The sequence below is a fragment of the Synchiropus splendidus genome, chromosome 11 (assembly GCF_027744825.2).
Source record: "Synchiropus splendidus isolate RoL2022-P1 chromosome 11, RoL_Sspl_1.0, whole genome shotgun sequence".
Lineage (NCBI taxonomy): Eukaryota > Metazoa > Chordata > Actinopteri > Syngnathiformes > Callionymidae > Synchiropus > Synchiropus splendidus.
In genome coordinates, this window is record NC_071344.1 from 12,693,344 (window position 1) to 12,717,920 (window position 24,577).

Sequence of the window (24,577 nt, forward strand, 5' to 3'; positions counted from 1 at the left end):
ATGTGTGTGTGTGATGGGGGCAGCTCTCATCTGTGCGTTGGGGGGGGGGGAGAAATGAAGCCGTAATTCAGGGCTATTGAACCCCCTGCCACTGGCGGCATCGATCGCCAAGCAGCGCTTATGAGATCACACCTGAGCACTGGAGACTGTGGAGGGGGGGCGGATGGAGAGAAGAGATGAATGAGTGTAGAGTCGGAGAGAGAGGAACAGAGGTTTGTGATATGATCAGCTTCTTACCCACTGTCTGAAGGCCTGTGAAGGCGTTAACATCAAGCCTCAGAGCCAATTATCTAACCCTGCAAGCACCTCCGAGCACACACACACACACACACACACACACTGAGAGTTGTGACAGCGGAGGAGAAGGAGACGTTACAGCTGGACACTAACTGTAGTTTCTCCCCCTCACAGCAATTTCTCTTTTCAGTCTTCTCTGCACTCCAACATGCTGACCTCTCAATTACACCTCCAGCCCCTCCACCTCCTGCTCTTTGCACCCCAAACGTCCACACCCATTTTCTCCTCCCCTCAAGTCCCCCCCTCATCCAACCTGCCCTGCCCTCCTATCCTCCAGCTGCAGACTCACCCCTTCATAGTCACTCCCCCTGCGGCTCTGTGGGTTATTATAGTGAAATATGAAGCGGTGTAGATTCTAGGCTTCATGAAATTTCCATGAGCATTGATCTGATCTGATGTGGGTGATTGCTAGGTGAATCCCTCCAGTCCAGGGCTGTTGCTCATCTATTCATTTATTTATGGCAGTTATGTTTTACTGGCTTTGATTTGCTCTTCTGGAGAGCGACAGCCAAGGATTATAAATATACCTGTATGGGAGCGTGTGCTTTGAATCTTGGAGTGAACCGCCATAACACTAGCGTTTTGGGCTTTTTTTTTTTTTTTTTTTTTTTTTCCAACACTAATTCCTCTTGTGAAATGTGAGGTACTGAACATGGATATATGGGTATAAAATGCCAGGCTAATCCCTGAAGAGATGAAGCCAGGTAGTTAGTGGTGTGTGTTGTCCTCCACGTACCCCTCGCCTGCTTTATGGTCCTTGAAAATGAGCCGAGACAATATCACTTCCTCTCCCAATTACCTAAAATTGTCTCTTTATTTGTAATGGAGGCTATCTCTGTGTCTTGGGGTTTTTATGCTATTGTTCACTCGAGGCTCATTTAGCACATTGTGGCGGGCTGATAAAAAATTCATCATAAAAACAAAAGCCTTTGAGAGGAGCGCGCGGATGTTGTCGGAACAATCCTTGCTCAGACTGTTGGCTTATAATCCAGGGAAAATCCTCCTTAAGGCTTTAGAGAGATCAGCGAACGGAGAAGTAAAGTCAAATATTTGTCCTCGGACATAATTCATGCTCGTGATCGTCACACGTTTATCATTGGACCAGCTGTCCTGTGATATGAGGCTCCACAGAAGTGGAGCCAGCCTTTGACTTTTCTGCCACCTCCAACTGTTTGCATCTCACCTTTCCTTTGGTCCAACTTTTGTGATCCTCTGGCGCTGTCCACTGGGAGAGCGTTCCAAATGTACTTGTGTTGCCAAAACCGACTATCAATGAGTCCTTTCACTCCCTTTGGATCCATGTGTTTGAGTGAGGAGCTGAGAAGGAGCCATGGTGAAGTCACTAGAGGTCCAGCAGGACAGCTTGTACTTATAGCCTCTAGGGGCTTTCTTTTTTTTTCCCCCTTAGAGCCGCCTAGTCAGCCTGGCTGCTCAGATGTGAGACGAGCAGGGCATCAGCCCTCAGGAGCCTCCAAGCTGCGACCCACAGGGGAGACAGACGGACGGCTCAGACACATACAGGCGATCCTCAAGCATAATGGCTCTTCTTTTCCACTTTGCTGTGTCGCTGATCAACTAGAAACAGTACAGTAGCCAGCCACAGACCAACTCTACTCAAAGCCATTGTCCTTTCCAATCCCAATGTTATTACTGTTTGATCCTCTCACACATGTAACCCTCAAGTATAATACACTTCTGTCACGATAACATGAAGCACAATCAGACCCAGAGCATGTCTGCACACTGCACAAACAGTGAATACTTTAGTTTTCAAGGTCAAAACTGGATGGTTCAGTTAAATTAAGCAATGTATTCTTCTGTTTTCCTTTAAGGAAGTGCGACATATGCGAGCGTCTTTACCTGTAGATGAGCATATGCTGCTCCACACTGCTCACCAATGTTCCACATTTTATTTAGCTGGTGGTATCTTAAATATTCCACAGTATCCACCTGCTGTCAATCCGGTTTCCCCATGGTTGCTCCCTCAATACAGGATACTGCAGCATTTCTGTGGACTCCGTGAAAGTAATGTCCTGTTTTGTTCATATGTAAACTCTACATAACAAGCACAGACGTAACACATGGACACGTGTCAAACGCAAGGCTCTGGTGCTATATCTGGCCAGCTCAGTGATTTAATGTGGCCCACGTGAGCTGTGAATACACCTTCAATCTCATCTCTGATTTAAAGTGCACCAAAAGATCTTGCCAATATCACAACGTTCAAAGATTCCAGCGTTCTTTCAACAACCTGCTTCATGAGGAGGTCGGTTTAAGGGCAGTGTTTTTTGTGTTTTGTGGCGGAGTCTGCGTTGAAGGAGAATGTGTTCGGACAAAACCACCATGTTTAATGCCACACTTGGTCCCAAAGATTTAAATGGCTGGTTTGTGATATTGTTTTACATTCTTACTAACTGCAAGAATGTCCGAATTTGGTTTGATTTTTGGGCCCTTGTCTGGTTGATCTTCGCACCCCTGTTGTACGGGGCCAGTAATTTCTTCTCGTGAGCCACCGCAACATCAAAATACAACATTCTCTGTGTAATCCGGAGCCGTGTCGAGCGATCTACCTTGAAAAGACTGCGTAACTGTTAGCCGACTCTTCGTGTATCGCCTCCCCAGGCTGCCCACTGAGAGGCAGAGGGGCGCACAAGACAGAAAAGAGAGTACATTAGGAATGAATTATGTGGAGAGAGCACTTATCCAACAATCCTCCTCTGAAGTGTTTGTACTATAAGCCTCAGATCTTCATTGTATTTATTCTAATGTTTAAATATTCATGCTAAATCTTCTCATATTCAATTACCGTAGCACGACCACAGCATGCCGAGAGAGTGCTCTCTCCCTGCTGCCTGGATGATCTGACTGAGTGTGTGTGTAACTGTGTGTGTGTGTGTGTGTGTGTTTAGCTTGTTCCCCGGAGCGATCAAGCCTTTGTTATATTGGAACCAGGCTCTGTAATTGCTTATATTAGTCGCTGATCAACGCAAGACCACGGGACACATACACACACACACACACGCACACACATGCAGAGAAACACACATTCACTCCGCCTGATTCCCTGACAGTCTTTTTATTAACCACCAAAGCAGGCGACAGAAAGAGATTCATTACATCACAAGCAAACAAAGACACGTACCAGACTTAATAGAGAGCAGCCACATTTTCGGCGTGTTTAGTTTAATGCTGAAATATTCATGTGAAATCCTTAATTCAGTCGTTTCGACTGAAGGAGCGAATCGTTTCTCCTGCTGCCGCCGCTTGTTCACAGAGATACGTGGCACTGCTGTTCGGCAGTAAGTGCTTTCATTATTGAGAATCCAACATTAAACATTTTTCCTTCCATCTGTCTCTCTGTTTGCACGCAGCACTCAACGAGCCCACCATAGACTACGGCTTTCAGAGGTTACAGAAGGTGATCCCCAGACACCCAGGAGACCAGGAGAGATTACCCAAGGTACCGTGCATCTGCAATGGCCCCTTGCATGCAATTATTATATAGCAATTTGTCTTTGTAAGCAGCGGTTGTTAGTCCGTAGAGGGCGCCACGCTCCTCTCCTGAGGGATAAAAGGTAGACGATGACGAACCGATTGCACTTTTGGGGGAAATTACATTGGACTGAGATTTATTTTCTCACGTTCGTGAATGAACACATTAAATTCAGCTGCAGCGACGCCGCTGAGTCTGGCACCCTGTCATCGTCTCTGTTAGTGATTCACAGTGTCACAATGAGTCTGAATGTCAAAGCTGAAGAACACCGACGCATGAGAACCGCTGGAGCAAGAGCATTCTTCAAAATCCACATTCCAATGTGTTCCAGCGAGATTATCTCCAGTATATGTCGTCGCTTGCATCGACTTTTCTTTTTTATCTGGCTGCCATCTTGGAATGTGTTCATCAATCTGAGGAGCTTCCTAAACTTTTTATTCAACTGATATTCTCTCTGTGTTTTTTTGCTTGTCGGGATTTGGTGTTTGTTTTTACCCTCACCCCTCCAGTCTGTCACTGAATACCATCTGCAACTGTTTGTAACGGTGATACACAGATTTGTTTTCTCCGGCTCCAGTTACATGGATTCCTGTCAGGAGAGCAGCATGACCTCACATATTCAGACCTATACGCTGATGGCTGTGTGTTATCCGCGGTGACAACACTTTATCATATGTTGATGGTTGATTTCTGCCCAAACAAACACTGTATTTGCACAGTGGATGCACAAGCCGCCCTATTCATCCTTCCACTGAGTGTAAGGTCATTCAGACTGGCAAAGTGGGAGAGGAAAGGGAGGAAAAGAGGGAGCGCACAGGAGAGGAAAGGGGGTTGAGGAGAGAGGAAGAGAGAGGCAGAAGCAGGTTAGGTGATCCATCATAGCTGTCCAGTCTTACCTCCTGCTGGGTCAGTGGATCGAAGTCAACCCCGGGTGGACTTTATTACTTCCAACACACACACTTACAGAAACTAGCGCATACACACATCTCTGCACAGGCACAAGCAGCAGTGTGTTCTCACTCACACACACACACATATAGTGTAGAGACGTCACCATGAGACAGGAGATGGAGAGCTTAGGTAGATGTAGAAGGAAGATAGAGAAATCACTTGTCCTCGCCATGTGTCATGTCTGGTGGATCCAGAACTTGTCCTGGCCACTTCTGGTCTTTAGCCTATCAACCCCCTGTATCTCTCTTAATATCTTTATATCCATCCATCTCCTCTCCTCCTCCCTCTCTGCTCTGCGGTGTCTCCGTCTCTTCCAAATGAGCAGCGGTAGCTGGCAGGCCCGGCTGTTCATTTCAGCTCTATTGATTTGGGCCTTTATTGGGTAATAACTGTTTGTTGGCCGCACTTTTCTTACATGTTGGCCTTAATCACGAATCCAGGGGGCAACTTTTCATCTACCTTTTTTTTTATTCCGCGGAGCTGCGTTCATCAGTGCGACCACATTGATCCAAAATGAGTGATTCATTTCAGTCGATAATCGTCGTCGCCGTTTACCTCGCAGTTTCAGACCCAAACCCTTTGCCCCTTTCTTCCAGTGCCTCTTTCATTTTAGTGGCGTTTGAGTAAAATTGGCGAACATTACGATGAATTATAAGGAAGTCGACCTGACTTCCTGATACTGGGAAGCAGCACCTACTAACTTTGATGTTTTAAGTGCAGCACCGAGATAAACCGTGTCCATTACTGTGCGCTAAAGCCGATGTTGTCTGTACGTGTCGAGGAAGCAGCCCCCACACGGGGCCAAAGCTTATAGTCAGACACTACCAGACCACTGGGGGAGGAGGAGGTGGGGTCGGGGGGCAGCTAATGAGTGACCGCCTTGCCAGACTAGTCCGGGCTCTGCTCTGGATCAGGTTCCCCTTCCTGTTGACGTCTCAACGCGCCTGACTTTACGGTAAGAGACCCTGCGCCCAGGAAATGGTCTCCCCTTACAGCGGCAGGGGAAGGCAGGCAGCATGGCGCTAACCACATTTATCTGTTTATCAGGACGACTCTGGAGCGCTGCCTAATCGTGTTTAGCTACAGGACAGATCCCTTTGCTAACGAGAGCCTGATAGATACAGACAAACAGGGTGCAGGACCCCAGGAGAGTGATTAATTGAGGGGATGAAATAGGGGAAATATGAGCGCGAGCTCCAGTTGTATCTATGTCCTCTGCAAATGCAAGTACATATCTGGGAGATGGGATTGAGCATGGGGAAGCATCGATGAGGGATTCAGGTGGCGTGAAGGTTTTGTGTCTTCCCTGAACACCCTGTACTGCAGCTGGAGACCTGTTTGTGTCCTAATGTATTGCACTTCCCTCATTTCCCTTCCTCACCCTTCCCTCCCTCCCCCTCATCTTCCTCCTTCCATCCATCCATCTACCTATCTAGCAATCCCTGGGTGGCATGTGGCGTTGAGGAAAAGAAGGCATGGAGCGGTGCATACATACTAAAGAACCACTTACCTTTCTAGGGCCTCTACTTCTCTCAATCACCCAGAGCAGGCCTTCTCTCCGGTCTCCCCCCCACCTCCCTTTTCGCCTCACCCAGATAGTGCTAGTAATGGGAGGTTAACACAGAGACAGCGCTCCCATTATTGAGTGAATTTAGCACCTCGGACAGCGCTCTACAATCTTTATTGCTTTGCTGACCCTCTCGTCATGTCCTGGGCGTGCTCGACAGCCTCCGCATGTGCATGGCCGCGCGCGCGGCCCAGCCTGTGTGTGTGATATGAGGTCTGATTGAAAGGCGGCGTGTCACGGAACAGAGAGCACACATGCTCCAGGGCTTGTTCACAGCAAGGGATACACTCAGGAGGGTATAACGCACAGCGTGTGTGAGCTCCAGTGCAAGTGAAGGAGGGAGAGGAAGAAACGCGGCAGAATTGGAGAGGAGGGGGCTGCAATTTTCTGCTTGTCGCGCCTCCAGCATATATCCAGGCCCCGGCACATTAACTTTTAAAAAGGGTTTGGTAGGGCTGTAGGTGTCTACATGACACACACACACCCATCGCGACTGCCTGCAGTCACACACTCATACACTCAAGGAGAAGAATAGAGAGAGCGTGGAGAGGGAGCTGTAGGAAATGAGCGCGAAGAACGATAACACTGAGGAAGGATAAATGTTTGATGTGGGAAATTCCACACGGCGGTTTTCACCTGAGCAATGATGTTCTACATTTATCACACAAAGTGGATGCACCGCTACTCGCCGGGATCATTACCGGGGTTAATATAGGGCAGGAGACGGGCGTGTCCCGCCTGACGAGAGGAGTTGTACAGCTGTCAACCTGATGATATGTTGTGTTAAATGAGATTGATGGGGGCTCATGTGCGTCGGATTCATGATACGGCGCTGACAGCAGGGAGGGGCAGACGTAGAAGATGGTTGACTGATAGAGAGATATAGGCTCATGTTTTATTCACAGATAACGATATCTTCCCTCTGCTCTTCCAAACTGCCCAGCTCGTAACAAAGTGTCGGGACAGGCCCATTTCTCTTCCTCCCTCTGCCTTCTTCCTGTCTCACACTCTCTGTTCTGCATTCACAGCATAATGTTACAAGTGAAATGGAATGAAAGCGACTGAACCCCTGGAGCCGTCACACTCATGATCAATCTTCGCCTTCTTTCTGCTCTTGATTGTAGGAGGTAATCCTGAAGCGAGCGGCAGACCTGGTGGAGGCCTTGTACGGGATGCCTCACAACAACCAGGTAAACACGCTGGAATTACGCTCGCCGCCGCCGCCGCATCAAAGATAGTTTCTCCGCTCGCCCTCGAACTCATCAGATGAATAACACACACACACACACACACGTGTTTTTATGAGCTGGCGTGCTCCACAGGAAAGACAAGCGCAGTTCAGAAGGAGCAGACGCAACATGGAGGAATTGTTCTGACAGAAAAGAAAAATTAAAACATGAAACAGGGAGAGGAATATTTGACAAGTCGGCTAATGATCCCTCTTGATCATCTGGAGGAGCAGTCCAACCTCTTTCACTAACAATAAGCAATTTGTTAGTATTTCCCTCCCCAACACCTAGAAGCACAGCAACGTTCAGGATTTGATTCTTGATTCTTTTGTCTTTCCTGAAGAATTTAAAGGAGTAGAGCATGTGCTGAGCGTGCAGTTTCTAGTTGCTCTTTGAGATTCTTGGTGACACCCTCCCTTGTCTCATGTGCATGACAGAAATCTATTTTCACCTGAAAACCTGAGGCATTTACACTTGATGTGCCTCCCATACCGTCTTTCTCATGACAATGAACAGTTTCTCTCTCTCGCTATTTTGGCCACTGGTTTATTTGCATGCTTGTGTAGGCAGTCATCCATATAAAAGTCCATGTCCAGTGTTTTGAAACTGTCCTGTCATTTCAGGAGATGATCCTGAAACGAGCGGCCGACATCGCGGAGGCTCTGTACACCACAGTTCCTCGAGGTCACAATCAGCTGGCCGGGCTGGGCAGCGGCTCGGTTCACGCCGGCATGATGGCCGTCAACTCCTTCACGGGTTCAGAGGTGGCCCAAACAGCCAATCAGGGTGAGCAAAACACATGGGCTGAATTCTGCTTGTTTGGTGGAAAATGTGTGGGAATTGCGAATCATGGAAACGGGATGTCGTAAAAGGCGATCGTCCTTGTGGGAATGAGCTTGTGAGAAGAGGCTGTGTGAATGTGAACCGGCGGTGATAAGCAGCCAGGGGAAGTTGACAAAGGGGGAGAAAGAGGGTCAGCGAGTGAGGGATGGAGAAAAAGAGAGGCCTAGATGGACTTGGGTGTAGAAATATGAGCGGGTCCTAGGGGTGTGTATATTAGACTAAGGTCGGCCCCCGTCTGACAGAGAGAGATGTCGGTGCAGTCAGTGGTGATTCATCACGTGTATCAGGGGAAGGAGAGCAGGAGCGTCCAATGAGCCTCCTCTCCTCCTCCTCCTCTGTCCTTCATCTTCATTTGGAAATACCTGCACATACCTGTCCCTCCTGGATCCCGCCATCATGCAGAACCTCTGATGCAACTTTTCCCTTCTTTTTTGACATTGCTTTTTGTCATGATGCAAACATCCATCCTGTTTATCCTTCTACCTAAAGGACACATAGGAATGCCCGCTGTAATGACAATACTTTGAGTTTAAAATAAAGAGTGCGAGCCAGTAAATTATTGAAATAATGGAGCCAATAGCTAGTTAGAAGTGATGACCTCATTTCCTGTGCCTCCAATATGTGAGTGAACTAAACAGGAAAGTGACTAAAGAAAGTGATGGTCTTTTATGCCGCTATGTGAAAATAATAATTATAACATTAATGACAAAATAAAGTGGGGTGCATGTCAAATACTTAGGATACAACACGATACAACAAAATGTACAGCACGTGTGACACAGTGGAATTGATGTGTCAGTCCACTCCTGAAGGAAAAAAGCAACATGTGAGCTGCCTGACTTGTGGAGTTACTCCAGAGAGTATCGCTTGGACTTGTTTGTGGTTCCAAATCACGGCAGAGGAAACTTCCACTCCATCACTAGGGACCAGAAACTCCTGATGTTCAATTCCAGCTGTTTTTTTTTCTGCTTCAGTGTCAGCATTTGGACCTCGGGTGTATATTTATAGTCTCTCCCTATCTGGTCCTCCTACTGCTCGCTGCCCCTGAGCAGCATAATGGAGAGAAAGGTCCCGTCTGCAACTCTGGCTCATTCTTTATAAATTACAAGAGAGCTGCACAGGCCTTTTAGTGTTAATTGCCTTATCAATATATCAAATTTTGGAGTGGAGCCAGCGAGGTTAAAGAGCTCTTGTTTCAGTGGTTGGATTGCAGCTTGTCCGCTCTCAGTCCTCCTACGCTGCGTTTATTGCTTCCTCACTGAGCCATATGCTTTTCTAACATTTCTCTTGGCGTGTGTGCTTGTGTCCATTATCTCTGCGTGGACAGGGGAAAAAAAAGGCTGTTGGCCGCGTTTCATATAAGCGCTTGAGTTTTATTTTCTCCGCCATCTGCTGATTCTCCTTCCTCGTCCTCTCCCTTTGTTACTGCAGGTTTCAGTCGGAGCACGAGCAGCGTGTCCCCTCATGGTTACGTCCCCAGCTCCACCCCGCAGCAGAGCAGCTACAGCTCCGTCTCCACGAGCATGAACGGCTACGCTAACTCTGGCATGGCGACCTTGGGCACGTCGCCCAACTTCCTCAATGGCTCTGCAGGCAACTCACCCTATGCTAGTGAGTAGAGACAACAGCTGCTGAGTTGTACACAACACTAGACTTCAAATGGTATTTACAGTAGTGTGGTGGGACGAAAAATATATACAAACAGTGAGTGACCTTTAATCACATGGAGGTCACAGTTGGTACCCCTGTGGTGTTCAGTTTACATGCTATTAAAATAGTACTTGAGATCTGACTCCGTGAGACCCGAATGACTGTTAGACCTCCAGCCACCTTCAAAGAAACCATTGTGTCTGAGGGAGTTTTTAATGTTGAGTGATGCATGTAGTAGTGGGTTCAACTTTGCCCACACAGAGACAAGTCGGTAAGCAACTGAACCGAAAGGCAAGGTATGATTTAGAAGGTGTTTTTGTAGTTAAATGATTTCCCATTTATTCCTATTAATAGTTATGTACTGGAAAAGCACATATAGAGTGCAGACCTCTCCCAAGCAGCTCTTCTGTCAGTGTTCATTGTCATTAATAAATTATATTACCATTATAATTTGATCGTTTGAAATATCAATGGATAGGTCGGAGTGGGGTTCCGAAATACGCTTGCAATACACACAGATGGAGCGAAGTAGTGGGAGGATCCTGGGGGGAACTTTAATGATCACAAAAGTTGAATCACCAATAGGTGCTAACATTATCATACTGGGTGCAGCAGGTTCACATCTTATTTGTGTGTTGTGAGATGAACTTAAGTCCAGCCAAGTTCACGCTAGATTTACTGAGCTAGCATGGACGAGCTTATGACTACGTTTAAGAATCACACTTAACATTTCATCGAGGAAGAATGTGACACCATTAAGGTTCAAGTTTGACATCAGAAGAGACTCACAGAACTATACAGAGAGAAAGAGAGAGTAGAGGATTAATCCTCTCTAACAATTTAATCGTCTATTCCTCATCTGAAAACGGCTTTGAAATCCATCCATGCATTTTTTTGTGAATTTCAGCCTGATAAACAGTCAATCTTGCCGGAGGTGAAAATGACCTCATGCTATCTTAAAATTCTGATGCGGTTGCAACCTCAGCAGTCTCTGATGACTAAGTGGTTGAACATGGTTTGAACTTCTGACCGCCTGATGTTTTGGGATCAATATGGCACCAGCTACTTTAGGACGTTCGCGGCACGCAGTTGTCGGCGTGTGTACGCCGACCCATGTGGTTTAATGTAAAAGATCCAATTTGCTGAATCGATAATGCACAAAGAAGCGAAAGTGGATCAGCGTGTGTGACGTGAGGGACTTCAAACCAGTCTGGGTGACCACGCTGACCCATCTAGGCCACTTAATGAGCGTGACAATGAAGCTCCGGGGTTTTACCTGCGGTGCACTTTGGTCAAGTAAGTGTCTGTGTTGGTCTCTCACTGGGCTTCAGGTTCACCCCACTGTGTGGCTTCTTCCCAGCCTTTCCCTTCTTGGTCTCGGTGCACGTACTGACCACTGCGGGCTGGAAACACTACCGACTTTTTAGTGAGACAAACGCGTCACACTCCAGGATTTAAGACCAACTTTTAGTGAAAGGGCTTTACTGGTCAGCAGCTGCCGCTTCACAGGACAAAGTCCGGCCCTTCAGCTGGCTCATCCTTTTCTTTAAAAACAGAGTCAAACGCAAATCCCCGCTTTATTGGCCCGGAGAGCAGAGCACCTACTGGCCCTCCGCCCCCCCCGCACACACACACACTCACGCCTCCCTCGTTCACGCACACACTCACCCTCTACATTAAAGACCCTTGATTAAATCAATAAACTAATTGCAAGAGAAGCAATTCCATTTCGGCTCTTTGATTCCTGGGTGTTAACAAGTATTTTAACAGGCTCATCGGCCGCACACAGACACTTTCAATCAATGGCCCCTCGCCTGCCTTTGTAGCTCCAATTTTCATTAATTGATTAGTTAGGCCCCTTCATAAATGGATTATGACTTTATTGCGGGGATTTGTCAGGAAGAGCCATAAAAGCTAAGTGTTGGATAATAACAACAATAAAGGCAGAAGCAGATATCAGAGGGCAGGTGAAATACGACGGCCTTGATGGTAAAATCACTGAGGGGGAAAATGCTCTAAGTGTATGAGCAGACAAAGACAAACCCAGCCTGCTGGATGGATGGGATGATGTCAGGGGGAGACAGGGTTTGGATTGTGAGGATAACCTTTCCTTTTTGTCTGCCGCGTCCTAATAGTGACTTAAATAATGTAGCAGTCATTAAATCCTGCTGATGGAAGGACAGCTCATTCACCGTCCTTAAAACACTATTAGACCCGCATGCCACTTGGCTGCAGAGAGCGGCCGTGGACGGCTACAGATGTTAGTCGTGTCGGCGTAATTGTTCCCATCCGTCGCACAGATCTGCCCCCTTTGTGTTGGTCCGCATACTTTCTGACAATTTCAGGGAATAAAGTTACATCTTTTTAAACTCAATAATGACATTGTCACTTTGAATCCAACGTTTAGCATATTGTTTGTGTTTTGCAATGGACGGGGCAAGCGAGGACGCATTGTTCCGTCGGGACCGTAGGAACAGAAAGGAGGTTGGCGGAAACGGACAGCTGGATCTTGATCTTAATAGTAGGCAACAGTGATAAACGCTCGAGATCACTGTGACACAACCAATGACTATTGTACACGTCGCTGAAATGAAGTCAGATTAGTGAATACATCTGGACACGTCAGTGAAGCCAGTGTGTTCTGCAGATGTTTCTTGGTGGGATCTTGGGATATGTGGAACCAAACCGCCTTTCTGCCCAAAGAAGCAGCTGAGTTCGTGGTGACCCCTGTAGCCTGTCCCCAGAGTTGAGTCACCTGAAAACTACTACGACAGAAACGGATGAATGGAATTTTATTGAAATGGTTGATGAAATATAGCATGAGCCCCACTTAGTTTCTGTTGTCTGAGCGTGTTCCAGAACACCACTGCCACCTGCTGTCCCCTTGAGCTCATTGTGATCAATAGCATTTCAAGTACTGCAAAGACATGTGTAAATGTAATGACCCTGTTGTCCTTCCTGCGTAGTGAGAGCTGTCACTGGGCTACTGGTGCTGATCATGAACATAGCTACGGGAAACATCTTGACCACAGTCAAGTGCTGACACGTATGAATACAAATGAGCAGTTGTTTAGGCGATGGTGAGAGTCTGGCTTCATTATTTGTAGCGAAGAAGACCACTCTTGCCTCACCATCAAACAACAGGTACAGCCCTCACAGAGGACGCAGTTGCACCCTCCAGTAAAGGCTGACTCATGAAAACGGTCCCATCAGAGGGGAGAAAACGCTTGGGGCTGTTTTTCTCTAGAAGTATCCAAGTCGACACATTTCTTTTCCGAAGATACAGAATATTTCATGAGAAGTGTGGCGCCACTGAACATAAGTTTGAGTTGTGTGTGGCAACTTTAGTGTGCAGTCAGGGATATAGATTTCAGTTGCCATTGGAATTCATCAGGAAGGTTCTGTGTCATTTTGTAATGCAAAGTGTCACCTGGACTGCGAGCTTGAGACAGTCAGAGAGAAGTTTGGTCATTTCACTCGGATGTCCAGGCCTCGTCTGAAGGAACCGATCGAATCCAGCTGCAGATAAAGAGTTAAAGATGATAGTTGTGAGAGTAGATGCTTCTTCAAGTTGATCTGAAAATATTGTCCTTCCTGCCATCATCCGTTGATCAGTCCCTTTCTGTTCATCCCGTCTGCCCGTCCTCTGCCCTCGGCCCTCTCTCTAACCTCATCTCTCCCTTCTCTGTCTTCATCCTCCTCACGCCCTTTAACACCCCCACCCTGCCCTCCCTGCCCCGCCCCTCCCCACCTCCCGCTGCATCTCTCAGTCGTCCCGTCCAGCCCCACCATGGCCTCGTCCACCAGCCTGCCCTCCAACTGCAGCAGCTCCTCCGGCATCTTCTCCTTCTCTCCGGCCAACATGGTGTCGGCCGCCGTCAAGCAGAAGAGCGCCTTCGCCCCCGTAGTACGACCCCAGAACTCGCCGCCGCCCACGTGCACCAGCGCCACTGGCAACAGCCTGCAAGGTGAGCCGGAGTCACGTGACCTACTCTGAAGCTCTAATCCTGCTCTTGATCAGCGCCCTTTAACAATGTCCCGCCTCCTCTGCTTGTTCTCCTCCACTCTCCTCCCTCACTTCAGATCAGTCTTTTGTGGACTCTAGCAAGTACTCATCGGCCAGTTCTCTGCAGGGCCTGGCCTTCTCCTGAAGTATGTCCTTCTCCTTCTCCATGTTCTGTCCATTCCTCCTCCTCCTCCTGCGCTCTGTTCTTATTTCTCCCTTCTGACTGGTCAGAGTGGCAGCATGTGTGTTCCATTTCCTGTCCTCACTTCCTGCTTCCTGTCAGTGTGTGTGTCGTGGGGGTTGTTATTCTGGCGCGGGTCATTCCAATCTCGCATTTCCACTGAACGCAGGATGTGGACCGGTGTTGAGATCCTGAGAGAGAGAGAAGTGATGGATGGGAATCTTTATCAGAGCCCCGAGCTAAGCACTTCCTCACTTCCTCCGCCGGCGTTGATGAGCGCTGACCACGGCGACCCGAGGGCCATCGCTGATCTCACACACACACACACTCACACACCGTTCAGTTAATCCCAACAAGCCGGAGACACTTAGGAAATAACCAGGGAATTAGTGGATTGAAGAGAGAGGGGGATCAATAGGGAGCCAATACGTTATATGAAAAATTCTTCCCTGTGATGGCCTCGGAGTGAGAAAGGGGGAGGGGGCGGAGGTGAAGATGTGAGAGTGAAACAAGAAAGATGGCTGGCTCATGGGCCCTCGGCGTGTCCTGATTTTTGCATTATCGCAGCCATAACCATTTGAGATAGACATATTTCCATCATGGCCCCCTGCAGGTCGGGTTGTTGTCAACACTGCACGACTGACGTCGGCAGCTGTGGCGTCTCCTGATGGGAAGCACCGAGAGGTGAAGGTGCAAACAACAAAAATAAATGGCCAAGAAGGGAAGCTTTAAAGAAGGCTACTCAATTCAGGGCTCGATGGCCAGATGTGGCCACGGACGTAGTCACACATGGCCCCTCTGTGTTCACGTCTTGTTTAAAGTCCCGTAATGCACTGCAATAATTGTCAGTACTTGAGGACGGTGGCTTTTCTTTTTGCACCTCTGTGAGTTTGACACCATTTTAGTGTTGTGGCCGTACGACTCCTCAGCGCCCAGAAGTCAAATCTGTTGGATCGATTTACAGCGTAATATGGTCCATGTTTGAAGCAGTCAGTCACCCTCTTCCACTGCGGCTCCATTCCCGGCCGATGGCACTGACCACTGCAGACCAGAAACCATGGTTTGTGTCACAGAAACAGTACCAAATGAATCCAAGCAGAGAGGGAAGGTCCATCTACGGACATGGAGCAGGCTCATCTCGACTCCAGACAGCTTTCTAATCCTCAATTCCACTGTATGAAATCGATCAATCTTTGATAAACAAGCCTCTGGCTGCCCCAAATGATGTGAAAAGAAACTTCCTCCCCGACTGCAGCTATTATTGATGGAATAATAAACACGTTTGGATAGGACAGAGAGTGAAAATACAGAAGTGAAGACAATAAAAGTAGAAAAATACACTCAATAACTACTTCAGATTGGATCAATACATGCACAAATATAACTCATTAAACCGCCAAGTTAGCATGAGCCTGACCTCGCGTTTGTATGTCAATCGATATATTTCATATATTGAGTTGCAGAAGTTTGAAAAAGTTTCGTAAAAGGCTGATCATTTGAGTCTTGGTTCATTTAGGATTAAAAAAACAACAAAACCAAGGCGTAACCTCTGACCCCGTCAGCAGCCGCGTCCTCCACCTGTGTGGATCCACTGACTTCAGCACGCAGAGTGACTGGGACATTGGTTTCAGGACATGTTGCCACTGCGATCCACGAGTCCGTCACATGTTTCTGGTTTCCCTCCGAACACGAAGTGCCGGCTCCACATTTCTGCACGGCTGGACTGTCAGCGGGAGCAGAGCCGGCTGTTGTTCCCAGCCAGCTTTGCGGTGCCACGGAGAGCCGTGTTTTGTTTTGGGGTCTTTGGAACTGGGAGATAATGAGTCGGAGTTGGATGCCGGAGCGTATTTCTGTTATGAGACTGTCGTGCTGACAGATGAAACCCAGCAATCACATGACTGACCTCTCCCTCCCTCCCTCTCTCTCGCCCTCTGTTCCCACCGAGCAGCGATTCCAGGGATGATCGTTCCCCCCATGTAGAGGACTGCTGCGGAGGAAAAGTGGCGGAACCTGGCGAGTCTGTGTCGCGCTGCGCGGCTGAGACGCAGGACTCTTGTCCAACTCAGGCCTTTTCCTGCGGGACGTCGTCTGAAGGCTCGGGACGATAGGAACCTTTGTCATGTTGCTCCCCCCTCCTGGTTGAATTAGTGTAGCCGCTCCGACGCCACATGGGCGGAGCCTAGAGACTGATAGTTTGCCCACAGTGTGACACTGACCTCATGAGCAAAGCATTTATTTATCTTTCCGTTGACTCCTGGACACAAACACAGCAGCTTGTGATGGAAACACACACCGACGGTTTTGGCTTCCCTGACTCCGCCCACACTTCCTCGCTGAAAGAGACATTGTGATGTCACAGCTCCTGAGTGGAAAAGAATTGGATGTTGAAAGCAAAAGCGCCATGATCGTTCTCGATCATTTCTGTACGCTGCGGCTCTACTCCACGTCTCTGGATGACACAGCTGCTCACACCATCTGCCACAGGTGCCAGGCCTCAAATTTGAAACCGTGAATTTCAGGAAGGAAATGATGAAGTTAGTTTTTTTCATGTGGATGTTTTTTTGTTTGTTTTTCTTTGCTCTGAATCTGCTGTTTGTTCATTGCGCCGGTCTCAGCTGACCACAGAACCACTCTATGCAACAGTATCAGAGGCTTCCAGATGAACTGCAACCAATGAGGGTGGAACTCGGAAATTATTCTTAGTCTTTGTTTATATTCTCCTTTGTTCGGTTTGTTTTTACTTACCGGTGAGTTTCATTATTGGTCTCATATTGACATTTTACCAAGTTAGCATCACAATTTTTCTCCAAATTTCTGTATTAATAGAAAGAAATGTAGGTAATTTCCGCTGACTCAGATCGGAAGTGGAGCGAGCCCCCTGCTGGCAGGTATTTAAAACAGCCATCACTTGTGTCAGCACTATCCTTCTTTTCAATCAGTCTTTTTATCAGATTTGGCCTCCGAATATTCAAAATATTTTGAATTTATGATGGAAATGTTGGTGTGGATGGAGCCTGATGCCAAAACCGACCTCACAAACACAAAACAAAATATGATTTTGCTGCTAATTTCTTCAGAAATCAAGTCGCCGCCGTCGCAACCAGGCTTTTTTTTTCTTTTTTAATAAAACTGTGAGGATTGAGCTGTTTGCAATATTCTTATTTCTGCTTGTCACATGATCAAAGCCCAAATTCTGGCGTTTTTCATCGAAGACTTGAAAAGCCCGGTGATATATGTGTGTGTGTGTGTGTGTGTGTGTGTGTGTCCAGCCAGCACTGTACTGAGAGTCTAGCAAATATCTAATTAGAATAAAAGCGTGATATATGTGATATATTTTTGTATATAAAACAAAAATCTTCATTTCCTTTTCTTGCAATAGATTGAAACGTCTTAAGGCAGCTTCTCGGTCCAGACGGAGGTGTGTGTGTGTGTGTGTGCGCACGTGTGTGTGTGTCTTCTAAACAAATTTGGATACAAAAAAGAGGATTCATGTAAAATAAGTATAAATAATGTATTTATCCCTCGTATTTGTACACTCACCCCCCCCACCAACCCCGGGTCCTTAAATGTCTCATTATTTAAATGTTTGTTTTTTTACTTCCGTTCACACGCCGTTGTCTATTTTTGTATGATTTGTAAGTTAATAAATGTTTTTTTTCCCTCATGACAAATGTCTAAAACAGTAGCAGAGTATTGGGTTGAAGTAGATTTTAAGAGTATATACACACATTAATATATAATGTAAATCTATATCCTTGGTTTCCTTTGAACTGGTAATATGCATGGGTTCTTCTCTTGAGTGATGTTTGTGTGAGAGGAGCAAAGTGCTGTGTGTGTTTCTCTCATCTTCTCCCTCCTTCTGTTGTCGATGCTTGCGAACATCCTGTATCTATATTCTTTCCTCTGTCACTGTAATCTTTACCAGCAGTCTAGATGCCTTAACAATGCAAGACCATTCTTCATCCGATCCAGTGTACAGTTTTCTAGCCCGACCACAAGCGTCTCGTCCACCGCAGAGGAATTTTGTTTTGGGGACAAAAGCACAAAGCCACTGGTGGTGAAGCCAGAATAAGAAGAGCCATAACTCAGCCCCGCCCCCTTCTCAGTACCATCTCAGACGGGCACTTTTGTCTTGTGTTGAGCTGTTCTCGCGGCACTATGGTGGCACCTCCGAAGAAAAAACGCTGCCGCAGCACAATCTAACAGTCCAGGAATCCCACCGCCGACTTCACCCCTGGTCAGATTACGTATTCATGTCCCCGAACCGAAGAGTTGCTCACCGGCGCCCCCCCCCACCCCAGTGCTTCACCTCTTCTCTGCGCCCATGACCTCCGCCGGACTGTTGTCATACAGCAGCGTCCTGGTCAGGACTGTCGCTCCCGAGTTTTTCTATTTAGGTAACAACAGAATAAAACTGACGCTAAACCAAATAGCTGTTGTTTATATTTTCCTCTGTCTGTTTTGTCTCTGACTGCAAATACACTGAACAGCTCTGCCAGAAAAAAAAACATCTACTGTATAGATTGTTATTGTTTTTGATGAAAATGGAGGTTTTGGACTCACAATGTTGACATTAAAGTTACCTCTTGTCTGTGACTGGCGTGCCGTTCTTTATTTTACCCCCAAGGTTGAATTGGAATGGAAAATCTCTCCCCAGTTTTACTGTCCGATTCTGGCAGTTCGGAGTGGGGTCCGTATCAGGCACGGGGGCCTTTTCCTGTGCTTGATATGAACTCCAGTTTCCTCCCCAAAGACATTGATTAAAATCAACTCATGGCCCCCTGATGTCCTTAATGTCGGGCCCCCTAATGGACAGCAGGTCACATGGTCACCTTTTTTTTTTCTTTTGACCCCCTCCTGACAAGTGTTGGAGGGGCAAAGTGGTTCCTAAGTGGGTACATTTTTAGACCTTATTCTGGAAAACAGAATTCCACAGGACTGTTATAATCCAGTTATTACTGCGTGGAGTCATGAAGCACTTGCAATCCAAGGCCGACTTTTCCTGTTCAGATGAATGGCAACCGAGTGCATCTGTTCCACCTGCAGACTGAGGTTATTTTCACCCTGTTTTTCATGGACACAGTGGTGATAGAGTTTTATATCACGTAACGGTCCCTCCACACGTCACCAGCGCAGGAAGTTCTGGCTGCGGCTAATCCGGCGGGTCAGTGGCGGGCCTGCGTCCTCGCCGGCTAATGAAGCTCCATGGTTAACTTGGTTAGCCACGTCCTGGCCCGCATGTTGGCCCCACAAGTTTCCTCCTAAACCCATTAGTTCATGATGACTCCAAGGTTATGAATCGCCAACACACCGACCCTCCGTAATCGAGTCAGCATTTGCATACCCGGTCATCAGCACCAAATTAATTCTTCATCCGAGTTTTGCATATCTAATTAGCTGAGCCGCGATTGGATTAGCCGCCAAGGAAAGAGCGGATACCAGAAATGTGCTGACCTCACCGTGTCTCTGTGGCGACACTCGGAACGACCCGGAGAAAAAGACTCTGGTCTGAAGCTTTTATTTTGGGAAACAGTGTCGGAGCAGTGCAAGAGAAGCAAGTCAGGCCTTCACTTCAGAAGATAAGTTCTTCAATCATCTGGCTGAATTTTCCCGCCGTCTTCGGAAGTCGACTTGGATGGATAGGTTGGTTTGCCCTCCGCTCTGACTTGCAGGCACTTCTTGCCAGCGTCATTGTGTTCATGCTTCTCCGTTTATTCTGCTCAGGTAGAAGGAAATGATTCCAATGTTTTATAGCAAAATCTCTGTCTTCTGACTTTCAGATTATGAAGCATATGAAGAGTTCTTGGGAGGCTTGAGAGTCAGATGCAGTCATGACATGGACAGACCACAGTGATAGGTTACCAAGCGAGACAGAGGTTCTCAGTCAGAGAAGGATGGAAACTTATTGTAGATGAGCTCCTTCCCAGGGTGGAATAGTTCAAGCACCTGGGGTTCTTGTTCATGAGTGAGAGAAGAGTGGAGGATGACAGTCGCTCTGTGTCAGGTAGAAGAAAGAGCTGAGCCGAAAGACAGTGGTCTCAATTTATTTCTGTTCCCACCAGTACTCACAAGCTTCAGGTTGTGGCCAGTGATGTGAGCAACCTAGTCCCACAGACTCTTCAGACACAGGACAGGAGAACGTTGAACTCTGGGAGGTGGCTGTGGCTCCTAAGTCTTGAGGCTCAAGTCATGAGCTCAAAGAATCTGACTGTCACAAAGTTTCCCCCCAAAACAGCCAGAGAGCTTCCGTATTTTTATCTCAGTGTATAACAAGTCTTCGTAGACTTGTGTTGTAAATGTTTGCATCTGCTTTTGAACGCGATGCTTCGAATTTTCATCCGCATGTATAATGATTTCAGGATAGATGTTCGTGGTTTTAACTGTGGGAAAATCCTGGTTTTTCATTGATGTTTGGGATGTGGCGCCACGTTCAATATATAAAACATTTTCATTATTTGAGATTAACTAATCTCAAATTCTCTAATTCACTACATTATTTTTTTTAATTGAATCCCTCCACTGGTTTAAACAAACCAGAGCACTCAATCGTGCTGAACTGCAGTATCTTCTCATCAGTGTCCGTGCACTGGGGATGGTCTGTTGTGACCAGGAGCCACAATCCAAAACGGAACGCTCCAAACTCTGCAGCTGAAACAGAACAACATCATGACGTCACTGCCCGCTCCTAAAAAAGAAAGAAAGAAAAGCACTGCGCCTGGTGGGACCACGAGACGGGTCTGGGGAAAAGTGACTGGTTACTGGGCTACAGGACCACAGGACAGCACCGTGTCTCAGGCACAGTGTTTGGGCTCCGAGCTGTGACAGGCTGAAGATCGGAAGGTGCTGTGGAACCCAGCGACACTGCTGAAGGTGGGAGCGTTGTCTGAGCCGTCAGGAAGGAAAACGCTACAGTGTTTCAACTCCAAACACAGGGGGGTTTCATCCTCACGCTGGCAGCCAACCGACTCCATTCGACTTCATTCGGCCCGTGTCTTGAAATTTTAGGGCGACTGATGGTGACTCGACATACAACTAAGAGCCATTTACAGCTGTGGCTTTGTCACAGCAAAGCTAGGTAGCTCAGCGCTAGTCAGCGTTCCCTCTTTTCCCTGGTAGTTGGCTGACCACGGTTGGAAGGCTCACCACGAGAAGTGAATCAGGGAAGTTCCACGCGCTCTGCTGAGGAAAATGAGTCCCGGAGTCTTGTGTTGGGATTAGACCCCTGCTGGGCTCCGGGGACTCGCCGGCGCAACACACACAGCGTTTTAGCCGACACACTCCAGAAGCCGACTCATAAATCATCAATGCGCGCAGACAAAAGGTGAGGCCACTTTGCTCCATATTTCCTGCAGCCCTTCAGCCCTGGACAGACTGGTCAGTGTGGGAGGAGGACAATAGGAGTGGGAGGCCGGCGCGGGCCCTCAGGAGACCCAGCATTAGAGACACTATTCCTGGAGAAGCGCGGCTCTGGATGGAGAGGGAACATCAAGAGAGGAGTGTTCGGCAGCTCCTGGTGTCCTAATGAAATATATTAATGCACATATTCTTCACGTCTCCTCCTCCTCCTCCTCCCTGCACGGACACATGAAGAGCGGTGAGGCGGGTTGGGAAGAAACACACCAGGACCCATGGGGATCCCGCGCCGGAGTGGGGGAGATTCAGAGGGAAGAATTTCAATATGAGCCGGAGAAGAAGTGTAAACGGACGTGGATCCTCAGTCAGTGCTGCAGAGCGGTGTGGAACCAGGGGCCGCGCGCACAACTCCAGTTGGAGGAGGGAGATCGATACTGTCTGCTTGCTTTTAAGAGAGGAAGATGAGTTTACATTATCTCCATCTGGACTCGGAACTTGCCTCCAGAAGCGTTTCACACCCGCTCTTTACCTCAGTCAGGGACCTTCATTTCTCTCTTTTAATTGAACATTATTTTTTATTTTTTTCATTGAAGATTTTTTATTTTTATTTCATCACGATGGGTTTCCACTTCAGTTTAAAAATTTCCCCTTGATAGTACAGGAGCGACTCCATTAAAAAGAAAATAATTATAAAAATGTTTTTATATATGAAAACTAGGGGTGGGATAAGAATATTTGCCACAAGAAGCCACATTTTTCAATTTGAATGAATTTGGTATATTCGTGAAACTAATGATGGACCCATACATACATTTAAACAACAAAATATTGTTTATTTTGCATCAGTTTGACAATGGCAAAATAAATCACGATGGTGACTATATTCAAGTTTTTATATCACCTTATTTAAACTAAAGTTCTTTTAATGTCTTGAAAATATTTGTATAAGAATTTCAATTCTATAAGAATTTAAAATACATTCAGAGTAGTGGAAACTCTGGCCATTGTGTAGTGAAAAACACCCCTGAACAAAAACAAACAGCTGCTTTTTTTTGCTTTTGTTCAGGGATTCCTCCATGTTTGTTGTTGCTGTTATCATCCTGGCTGCCACGTGTCTTGTGCATCAGTGAGATCAGTGGACCAGGAACTCCTGCACTTACAAAGGTAAGTCCCTGTTGTCTGGAGAGCAAACTGTTCATTTCAATGAACACATTACATTTTTGTTGTAATTAATTAATTGTAACTAACTCGTAAAAGTCCCACCACTAGTTTAAACGCCACTCAGCTGTGTCAGATCGAGCAGCACCCCGTGCTGACGTACCTGTATCGTGGATTCCAACCGACTCACAAGACAATGAAGGTCTCTGTATTCATCGCAGTGTTTCACTCAGGTCTGAAGTCAGAAAACAGGTCAGAAACAAGCGTGAGTCAAACTAATAAAACTGAATCTTTGTTCGCCTCTCTCACACCTCCCTGTTCGTCCACAGTCTTATTTTCGTAACGCTCGCCACCAACCATGGCTGGCGTCTCAACTGGACTCCACCACCAAATGGTCTGGCTCTTATGTTGGTCCCTTCTGCTGGTGGAAATGCCCTTATACATCTGCCCCCTGGATCTTAAGCTAGTCTTGCTCATGAGCACATTGACACAAAGCTGGCTAAATTCGAGCCGTGGAGCTAAGGAGCTACTGAAGACAGCGCGTGGAGTGGTTGGACATAAAGGAGGAGGACCAAGCGCTGTGCCTGAGCGCAGCAGAGGGACCCGTCCATCCATCACCTCACAGTTGAATCAGGATGGCGTTCGCACTCTCGCGGCCGTGCGGTCCTTTCCCACAGTCATTTGGCCGCTGACTGTGGGTGTCTGTCTGTGATCTGTGGGCTTCCTGTCAGAGACGCCGCTGCTTTATACTCCCTGTAATTGCTGCTGCTAATTTACTGAGCGTCGGCCTAATGAGAAGGGAGGTGAGGGGTTGCTGTGTGTAATGGATGTTAGAGAGATGAGACGGAGAGATGGAGCCCTGCGCAGAGCGCTGGCACCGGGGAATAACCCGGCGAGCTCAGCGGCAACACGAAGAGCAAGCGCTGGGGTTTGGAACTGTCCCACGGCCTGATGAGTGTCATGACTCTGTCAAGGAGTTGGTTCTCATCCGGTCAGCGAGACACGTCGGACGTGGAGGCACCACCGGAGGGAAGCTAAGCCACAGCCGCAGCACCAAACACAGACATCCGCTTTTTCCTTAACATCCATTATCTTCTGCTTGTTTCCTAGCGGGGTCACAATCATGACTGGCGACATGGTGCCATCCACACACCACCTCTGTGGGGACCTCTGCTGGCCATCACCCTTTCCCCAGCCTCTCTTACTTAACCCAACCATCCAAAACACAGGACTCTGAACCAGACTGGATCCCAGTTAGAATCACCCAGTTGTTTTGATACCCTCATTGTTTTGACATCCACTGAGGGCCACACAAGTGGATGTTCCCCCCAAAATTTGACCTCACTAGGATAGATATGCTTAAACATATACACACACAGGCCATAACCCTTTCCCCAGCCTCTCAACCTAACTATCTAACCAGGACCAAACCTTCTTCTTCTTCTTTTTCTTTGGGCTTCTCCCTTCAGGGGTGGCCACAGCGGATCATCTTCCTCCATCTCACCCTGTCCTCTGCTTCCTCCTTCCTACAAACCTCATGTCCTCCTTCACCACCTCCATAAATCTCCTCTTTGGCCTTCCTCTCCACCTTCTGCCTGGCAGTTTCAACCTGAACATCTTCCTACCAATGTACTGACTCTCTCTCCTCTGTACATGTCCAAACCATCTCAGTCTCTGACTTTGTCTCCTTAACACCTGACAAATCTAAAACCTATTGCTATGATCTAGTTATTTTGACGTTTTAATCCTGAAATTGAGGCATAGATTTGTCAGGACCGGCAAAAATGTCAGAAGAAGGTGTGTTTCCATTTTATTTGGGGGTGTGGGAGGAAACCAGAGTGCCTAGCAG

At 47.4% G+C, this 24,577-nt stretch overlaps 1 protein-coding gene across 4 annotated transcripts in view; it reads left to right on the plus strand.

Moving 5' to 3' along the window:
* ebf1a (EBF transcription factor 1a) overlaps nt 1-18,803 on the plus strand; it is a 58,200-nt gene extending 39,397 nt beyond the window's left edge. The window contains exons 11-17 of one of the 4 annotated variants that reach the window (XM_053878822.1): nt 3,669-3,757; nt 7,433-7,498; nt 8,161-8,323; nt 9,812-9,991; nt 13,801-13,998; nt 14,114-14,182; nt 16,166-18,803. In XM_053878822.1, the coding sequence (XP_053734797.1) occupies nt 3,669-3,757; nt 7,433-7,498; nt 8,161-8,323; nt 9,812-9,991; nt 13,801-13,998; nt 14,114-14,181 (764 nt within the window). In that variant the 3' untranslated portion in view covers nt 14,182; nt 16,166-18,803. Of the gene's footprint in view, nt 1-3,668; nt 3,758-7,432; nt 7,499-8,160; nt 8,324-9,811; nt 9,992-13,645; nt 13,999-14,113; nt 14,183-16,165 lie in introns of those variants that run through there. The other 3 variants (XM_053878823.1, XM_053878825.1, XM_053878824.1) reach the window with 3 other exon arrangements.
* The last annotated feature ends 5,774 nt before the right edge of the window (nt 18,804-24,577 follow it).